Genomic DNA, 9,017 nt, shown 5'->3' on the forward strand with positions numbered 1-9,017 from the left:
TCTCTCTCTCTCTCTCTCTCTCTCTCTCACTCTCTGCCCCTCTCTCACTTTCTTTTTCTCAAAATAAATAAATAAACTTAACAAAATACTCCTACACTATTTTTTAATGTTTATTTTTTTAATTTTTGTTTAGTCTTATTTATTTTTGAGAGAGAGAGAGCACAAGCAGGAGAGGAGACAGAGAATCTGAAACAGGCTCCAGGCTCTGAGCTGTCAGCACAGAGCTCGACGCGGGGCTCGAACCCACAAACCGTGAGATCATGACCTGAGCCGAAGTCAGATGCTCAACCAACTGAGCCACCCAGGGGCCCCCTCTCAAAAAAAAACCCCTCCTACTTTAAAACAAACAAGATAGAAACCGCCACCTACTTGGGGGCACCTGGCTGGGTCACTCAGTGGAGTGTGCAACTCTTTTTTTTTTTTTTTAATATTTGAGCTAATTTTTATTTATCTTATTTTTTTAATTCTCAAGTTAGTTAACATACTATGTAGTGTTGGCGTCAAGAGTAACACCCAGTGATTCATCTCTTACACGTGACATCCACTGCTCTCCTCCCAACAAGTGCCCTCCTCAGTGCCCATCCCCCATTCACCCCACCCCAGCAACCCTCGGTTTGTTCTCTATATTTAAGAGTCTCCTATGGTTTGCTTCCCTCTCTGTTTTAATCTTATTTTTCCTTCCTTTCTCCTATGTTCATCTGTTTTGTTTCTTAAATTCCGCATGAATGAAATCATATGATATTTGTCTTTCTCTGATGGACATATGTCACTTGGCATAATATACTCTAATTCCTTCCACGCCATTGCAAATGGCAAGATTTCATTTTTCATCGCTGAGTATATTCCATTCTATGTATATCCCACATCTTCTTTATCCATTTGTCAGTCGTTGGACATTGGACTCTTCTCATAATTTGGCTACTGTTGAGCGTGTGCCCCTTCAAATCAGCATTTTTGTATCTTTTGGGTAAATACCTAGTAGTGCAATTGCTGGGTCGTAAAGTAGTTCTTTTTTTAATTTTGGAGGAACCTACATACTGTTTCCAGAGTGGAGCATGCAACTCTTGACCTTGGGGTTAGAAAACAAAAAACTAACTGGGTGCCTCAGTCAGTTAAGTGTTTGACTTAAGATCCGGCTTCAGATCCTGTCCCTCTTGGCCCCTCCCTTGTTTACGCTCTCACCCTCTCTCTCAAAGATAAATACTTGAAAGGAAAGGAAGAAAAGAAAAGAAAAGAAAAGAAAAGAAAAGAAAAGAAAAGAAAAGAAAAGAAAAGAAAAGAAAAGAAAAGAAAAGAAAAGAAAAGAAAAGAAAAGAAAAGAAAAGAAAAGAAAAGAAAAGAAAAGAAAAGAAAAGAAAAGAAAAGAAAAGAAAAAGAAAAGAAATCTCACATAAGACAAAAACAAAACGCCTGCCACCTGCCAGCTGGATGGCCGCATGTGTCCTCGGTCCCCGCCCTCTGCAGTGTGGATCAGCTTTCAAACCACAGCTCCCAAGGAGGTTGCAAACAAATACAATTTCACACAAACGCCAGCTGTGGTATTGTTTACTACCTGGCTTTTTAAAGTTTATTTCTTTATTTTTGGAGAGAGAGAGACAGAGCACGAGTGAGGGAGGGGCAGAGAGAGAGGGACACACAGAATCCCAAGCAGGCTCCACAGCATCAGCACAGAGCCTGACGAGACGCTTCAAGTCATGAACCATGAGACCATGACCTGAGCTAAAGTCGGATGGGTAACCAACGGAGCCACCCAGGTGTTCCTAAAGTACAAGTATTTTTATTTATTTATGTACTTATGGATGTATATTCAGTTATTTGTTTATTTGGGTGGGGTGAGGGGCAGAGAGAATTTTAAGCAGCCTCCATGCCCAGCACTCAGCGCAGAGCCCAACATGCCCAACAAGGGGCTCGATCCCATGACCCTTGGGTCATGACCTGAGCCAAAATCAAGAGCTGGAAGCTCAAGTGGCCAAGCCGCTCAGGCGTCCCAGGCGGCAGTTTTACTGAGCGAGGGAGCTTGTGCACCAGGCTTGTCCTGGGACGCAGGAAGATGCGGAGGTCTCCACACCTGCCCGCCTGAACCTTAAAGGCTGCACAGAAGTCCTGACGGGGGTCAGTCACGTACACCGTCCAGAGGGCCTCGCACCCCCTCAGCATCTCAAGGGCGTGTCCCCGGGGCAGCTTCTGGAGAAGGGAAGCAAGGGGAACACACACTCCAAGGTCAGGGGCCGGGGAGGAAACTCTGAGTGCCCGGGGCCAGCTCTCAGGTCCAACCTGCAGTCGTGTCTCCTGATGGCCTCTCCAACAGATGGCCATTGGCGTGTGGCACGTCAGATGGAGAAGTGCACGTGTGCAAAAGGGCAGCCCTGAGCTGCAACCGCAGGAGCTAAACAGAGGCCTGCCTCCCTCCCTGCCCCAGGGCCAGCCCCAGCCGAATTTCCCAAAGTCAAGTCCCTCCTGACTCCACAGGAGGCCTGGGGAACCATGTGCTCCCATCACAGAAGCGGTTCCCTGGGCTCTTGCTCACGGCCCCAGGCTGTGGCCCCCACCTCGCCTTGCCGGACCCTGGTCCCTCACACTGACCGCTCCCCAGGAGCTCAGTCCCAGGGCTGGTCTCGGTCCCCGTGCACAGCTGGAGGCAAGGGACCGTGGGACCCACTACCCACCGTGCTGCCTCTGAGGCCCCTCTGGACCCAGCGGGGTGTGGGAAGTGGGGCTGGGCCAAGATGCTCAGATCTGCAGGTAGGGGCCATCGGGCAAAGAGAATAACCTGGGGGGGGGGTCCTAGGAAAGAGGAGGGGTCACTGGAGGAGGAGGAGATGAAGTCAGTGAGGTTGGCGAGGCCTGCTTAGGACATCCAGGTCACGCATCCACAGGGACTCCGAAGTGCAACAGTCAGAGAACAGGTGTGTTGATGTTTACACAAAAGTTTTCCTGGCTCCAGTGGCCTTGAACTTCAGGGGATTCCTTGCTTCAGGCAAGACTGGACCGAGAGACCGGGAGCCATACTCCGGCCGGCTTTCTTGCATCTCTCAGGGGTCAGCTGCATCCTCACATCAGCTCTTCCCACCCGTCTTAGGGTGCAGCAGCTGGCAGTCCATCCCCCCCAACGGAGCAAGCACCCCTTCCCTTGAGCTTCGGCAAAGGCCTCAAGGCCAAGGGGATCATCTGTCTGACAGAGAGGCCCAGGAGCCCCGCCAACTAGTGGGCAAAGGGGGGAGGGGAGGACAGAGAAAGGAAGTCCCCAAAGAGAAATGGGGGTCACTACTCCTGGAAGCCGGAAGGTGGGGCAGGTGGCTCCAGTCAGAAGTAGGGCGCCTGGGGGGCTCAGTCGGTTGAGCGTCCGACTTCCGCTCAGGTCCTGATCTCACAGTTCGTGGGTTCGAGCCCTGCGTTGGGCTCTGTGCTGACAGCTCAGAGCCTGGAGCTGCTTCGGATTCTGTGTCTCTGTCTCTCTCTGCCCTTCCCTGGCTCATGCTGTCTCTGCCTGTCTCAAAAAAATAAATAAAACATTAAAAAATAAAAAAAGTAGGAGGCCACCTATCCCAGCCCAGCCCACCTCACCTCGGGTGATCCTGAAAGAGGTTGGTGAACGGGAAGCTTCTGGTGTGTGTGTAAGCTTTGAGGTCTCTGCGCGGGAGGCGGGACGAGGCAGGCGAGCTAAGCGGACTGGTGGGCAATGGGCCTGCCCGAGGGCCTTTTGTGCCCGCGGGGCGGCCCGCACTCCGCTACCTGGGGAGGTGGGTGCTGGCCCTCCACCTCCTCCTCCCTCCCCTTAACGGAGCAGAGATGAAACAGGCCCAGATGCTCCCGCAAACCACATTAGCCCTCATATTTCTGGGCACAAGGCTGCTGAAGGGGGTCCTCGCTGGAAGGTCTCAGGGCTGTGGACCCAGGCTGTCTGAGGGGCCAGAGCGAAGGGCCCCCGTCCTTCAACTTTCCCCTCAGACTCCGCCGGTGGCAGTGGGGGTTCCAGCCCCACCGCAGAGCCGCCCGGGGCAGGCTGTCGGGATGACAGGAGCTGCCCCCGCCGGCCGGGCAGCTGGGGAGGGGGTGTGGAGGCTGATGTGGGGTGTGGGCTGGGGGGGGGTCCCTCGTGGTCTCTGGGGACAGTTCCTTTGCTCCGAAGGCCCGGAACCCTCCCGTGGGAAGAGAGGCTTTCTCACCTCTGCCTCCCCAGTCTGCTGCAGCTCACCGGAATTGCGCAGGGACACGGGCACAGGTCTCTGCCCCCCCAAGGGGGCCAGGTGCCCATGTGCGGGGGACGGCGGAGCCCGCAGCCTCAAGGTCAGCCCTGCCAGCCGGCCAGGAGTTGCCCTGACCAGGAAAGGCTCCACCCTGGTGAGCCCCCAGCCTCAGAACAGGCCCAGGTCATGGGCACCGGAGTCCCCAGAGCGGCATCAGGCTGGATCTAACCGGATCTCTACCGCCACTGTGCAAACCGCCCACCAGGCCTCCTTTCCGCCTGGGCCTCCTCTGCGGATGGGCTGGCAGGCTGGCCGCCCGGGGCCTCAGGCCCACAGACGCCGCAGTAGTGGGCCCCTGGGCCACTGGAGAGTATGGGCCCCCACCCCCACCCCGTCACCTGGGGCAAAGTGGCCGCAGGGGCTGCAGGCTTCCATCGGAAACCAAGGTCCAGGGAGCTCAGGGTAGCGACACAGAGGTTCCTAGGTCGTCGTCACTGTCTGCTTCCCTGGGGAAGCCCTCGAGCCCCCCACCGAGCTGGGGCCGTCCATGCCAGAGTACCCCTCCCCAAATCTTTGCCCCCAACCCTTCCCCCACTAGGTGTAGAGGCCTGGGGAGACCCTTGCAGGAGGGCCTGGTGTCGGGGTCAGGGGCCTCCAGGTCGGTAAGGAGGCATGCTGGGTACAGGGCTTCTGACCCTCAGCCTCAGGTTTTGGTAGAGGCCTTGAGAACTAGCACTGCCCCCGGACCGTTTGGGATGGCCGGGAATTAAGGCCGGGGGGCGCTGGGCGGGGCCCAAGGATCCAGGGAGCCTGCAGCCCACACGCCCCTCTTCTCGCCCCCAGGTGAAGACAGCAGCCGGGAGGTGCTACTGGGAACGAAGGGTAAGGGACAGTTGCCAGGGACTGCTCCTCCCCGCCTGCCCAGGGCGCATGGCAGCCCCTCAGGCAGAGATGTGCCCCTGCGCCCGAGGCGTTTCTTCTTCAAGTCCAGTCAGGTTAGGCAGACCTGGCCCTGGAAGGGTGTCCTGAGAACCGGGTGCTCTAGGCAGGGACTGTCCTCGAGCGAGTCCTGAAGACGAGAGTGGGAAAGGGCATGGCTCCGTCTGTCCCCGGGCGATGTGCCAGATGAACTTGTGGGGGGCTGTTCCCTTGGTCCAGCCCTGACCCCTCCCTGGGGCACGGGGGGGGGGGGCCTAGCCCAGGGTCGTGTCTGTGAGCGGAGGATCGGAAGAGAGGACGGCCTGGAGCGGGGGTGCTCTTTGATGAGAGGCTCGATTCAAGTTTTCATCAAAGGAACCGTCTTCCCTCCGGCGCCCCTCCCGCGTGGGCGCTGCTTGTCCGTAACCGCGCGAAGTAAGTTTCCGTCCCCGGCCCCTCGTCGCTGCGGACAGACCCTCACCCTGGGTCGCTGCTGCGGATCTGGGTTGGGGCAGACGGGGGCCGACTGGCCCGGGGCTCCTCGCGCTCCAGAACGCCGCCCTCCCTCCCGATCTGCGAAGCCACCGCCACCCCCACCCAGGGCCCTGCCCGGGCCCCCAGAGCCCCCCCCTGCAGGGGGCCCGCAACGGTAGGAGCCGCTCACTCGGCGACAAAAGAAGGGGCCGGCGGCGTGGACCGCGCGCCCGGGGGCCTGTCGCACCCAGCCGCGCCCCACGGCGACCCACCTTCCGGGGGCCGCGGGCCGGCGAGGGTTAAGGGAGGCGTGGCGCGGGGCGGCCCCGCCCCCGCCGCCACGCCGGGTCCGAGCGCGCACGGGGCGCGGGGGCGGGTCGGAGCGGGCGGCGGCGGCGGCGGCGGCGGCGGCGGAGGGCGCGGCGCGCCGGGAAGCGCGGGGAGCGGCGGCGCGGCCCGCGTGACCCTCCGCCGCGCCCGTGAGCCCGCGAGCCCGCGCCCCGCCGCGCCGCCCGGCCGCAGGATGCGCGCCCCGCCGCTGCTGCTGCTGCTGGCCGCCTGCGCGCCGCCGCCCCGCGCCGCCGCCGCCGCCGCCGCCCCGACGCCGCCCGGCTGGGAGCCGGCTGCCGACGCGCCCTGGTGCCCCTACAAGGTGCTGCCCGAGGGCCCCGAGGCGGGCGGCGGGCGCCTGTGCTTCCGCAGCCCCGCGCGCGGCTTCCGCTGCCAGGCGCCCGGCTGCGCGGCGCACGCCTCGGCCGGCCGCTCGCTGCGCGCCAGCGTCCTGCGCAACCGCAGCGTGCTGCTGCAGTGGCGCCTGGCGCCGGCCGACGCGCGCCGCGTGCGCGCCTTCGCGCTCAACTGCTCGTGGCGCGGCGCCTACACGCGCTTCCCCTGCGAGCGCGTGCTGCTCGGCGCCTCCTGCCGCGACTACCTGCTGCCCGACGTGCACGACGGCGTGCGCTACCGCCTGTGCCTGCAGCCGCTGCCGCTGCGCGCCGAGCCCGCCGCCGCCCCGGAGCCCGCCGGGCCCGCCGAGTGCGTGGAGTTCGCCGCCGAGCCGGCCGGCATGCGGGAGATCGTGGTGGCCATGACGGCGGTGGGCGGCTCCATCTGCGTCATGCTGGTGGTCATCTGCTTGCTGGTGGCCTACATCACCGAGAACCTCATGCACCCGGCGTTCGGGCGCCCGGGCCTGCGCAGGCAGCCGTGAAGCGCCGGCCGGCAGGCCCGCCACCGGGGCGCCGCCTGCTCCGGATGGGCGCCCGCCCCCCCCTCCCCCCGCTCCTGCCTCCTCATTAGGATCTCCACGCGGGGCCTGCTGGAGACCGGTAGGGCCCCGGCCCGCCAGGGCCTTGGAGTCCTTGCACGACCTTCCTAGCCCGGCCTCCGCCTCCCAGACTCCAGTTCGGGACTGACCCTGGGGCCTGCGCGGGGGTGCCAGCCTCGTCCAGGGCTCCCCCTGCTTTCCAGAGGCCTTTATAGGGGCCGCCAGGACATACAGCCCCTTCTAGCAAGAGCCATTGGCACCCCTGGGTCATCACCTTGCACCTCCAGCCTGTGCCAAGTTAGAAAAGGAACAGGCTGTCGTCATCGCTTGTCACTGTGTGCTTTGCTGACTCGAGGACGCCCCTTGGAGCCTGCCCTCTCCCCACGTCACCCCAGTGGGCTTAGATTAGCTTCGTGCCTTAGTGTCTCTGGCCCACTGAGGAGGCCAGCCACGCGTCCTGTGCTGTCCAAGGGTGTCCGTGGCCCTGGTACTGGCCGGCCTGTGTGTGCTTGTGGCCAGAGCCCCCTGGGGACCTTCTCCCCTTCAAGCTTTGCAGGAGCCTCAAGTGTGGGTAAGCGTTGTCCTGTTGTCTCTCTACTCTGGTGTCTGACACCCGGGATCAGGATGTAGCAGCAGGTGGGCCCAGCCTTTCATTGTCATGTCCAGGGGTGAGTGGTGAAGCTGGCAGCTCTCCAGGGCTGTCCCTCCTTCCCTTTTATGGGTGCTGCCTCTGACGAGGGCTTTCCGTGGTGAGTGGGGGCACGTGGGTGGGAAGAGGGGGATGGTCAGAAAGGACAGCATTGTATCCAGAGGGCAGAAGAATGGAGGCCAGCCTCGCCCAGCGGGACTTGCCCGTGGTCTGGATCCCAAGCCTGGACCACAGCACGATGGACAGCACGCCCCCCCGACCCCCGCGGGTGCACCGTCAAGAGCCCAGGACCTGGCTGGTGATGCCGCTACCCACGGTGGACGGAAGGCTGGCCCTGCCCCTTTCTGGGAAGACCTGAACACCCTGGCCAAGGCTGCGTCCTGAGCCGGGCACCTGGCATCACCAGGAGGGGTAGAGCTCACTCCGCTCTCCGTGAGCCCTTGACTGTGACCACATCCTGGACCTGGCACTTCTGAAGTCACTGTGGCTAACCCCTCCCCGCCCTCACCCCAGGTCCTGGCTTGTGCCCCCACAGTGCCCGTTCCCTACCTCTCTGTCTTTGCTCTGCCTGCCCCTGGCATGGCGCTGGTCAGGCGCAGGCCTGGCGTCAGTGTCTAAATGTCCATCATTTTAGACCAAAAACACTGTTTTGTGTGCTTACTGGGGAGGAGGGAGAGAAGGGTGCAGGGTGAGGGGAAGAGATGGGCTCCTTTCTCTCAGTTCCAAAGCCCCCTGCCCTTCCAGCTTCAGGCTGGGAAAGCATCTCCTGGGCCTGTGGTATTGGGTGGGGGGTGTCGGTATGGCATTTTCTACACTTGGTAGTAGTCCAGTCTCATGGATGCCCAGGTGAGCCGGGACATGCAGTAATAAGGCGGTGCCAGGAGGGTCTCCTCCCTTCCCCCCCCCCCCCATGCAGGGCTAGAGCCGGGGAGAGGGGGTCTGGGGACCCCGTGTGCAGCGGGCATCGGGTCACCACCCATCCTCCACCGCCCTCCTGCTTGGCTGTCCTTGAGATACTGGTGCTGGCTGTGACCCTGAAGATCAAAACTAGCTGGGGGCGGGCCAGGCTGTGAGCAGTGACTCATCCCTGTGGAGGGGGCAGGGTGCAGCGATGTGTCCAGACAGCCAGGGGAGGAGTGGCTTCTGCTTCTAGAACCCTTCATTGCGGCTTCTTGGGAGCCCTTCGCCTGCTGTGGCCCCTCCCCACCTGGTACGTGCAGGGTAGACATGGGAGCCCTTGGCAGCTCTGGTCTGGGGAAGCCTGGCATCCTCAGCTCCTGGGCGCAGTTGGGTTCTGGGACCGGAGCCACTGGGAGGTTTGTGAGGCCTGCCCTCATCCCGTCCCCCCCTTCCCTGGCCCTCCACCTGGGTTGGGGCTCCTTTACGGGCTCCAGCTTGTACCTGCAGGAGCCACAGGCCTGTCCCATGCGCCGCTGGGCGCGGCTGGTCAGCTCTGCCCTGCAGCCTCTGCTCCAGCAGGCTTTCACTCCAGGGGCTCCGTGAAGGACTGGAGTCCAGCTGC

General features: G+C 61.4%; 1 protein-coding gene across 1 annotated transcript; it reads left to right on the forward strand.

Moving 5' to 3' along the window:
• The first annotated feature begins 6,102 nt into the window (after positions 1 to 6,102).
• FNDC10 (fibronectin type III domain containing 10) lies at positions 6,103 to 8,137 on the forward strand. The gene has a single exon (XM_039248378.1). It carries the CDS (start codon positions 6,103 to 6,105, stop codon positions 6,787 to 6,789), a length of 687 nt encoding a protein of 228 aa, XP_039104309.1. The 3' UTR covers positions 6,790 to 8,137.
• The last annotated feature ends 880 nt before the right edge of the window (positions 8,138 to 9,017 follow it).

Source organism: Hyaena hyaena, unplaced genomic scaffold, assembly GCF_003009895.1.
Source record: "Hyaena hyaena isolate Hyena2069 unplaced genomic scaffold, ASM300989v1 scaffold_308, whole genome shotgun sequence".
Lineage (NCBI taxonomy): Eukaryota > Metazoa > Chordata > Mammalia > Carnivora > Hyaenidae > Hyaena > Hyaena hyaena.

Coding starts and splice junctions, on each gene's coding strand:
- FNDC10 (XM_039248378.1), top strand. CDS start 6,103: ATGCGCGCCCCGCCGCTGCTGCTGCTGCTGGCCGCCTGCGCGCCGCCG.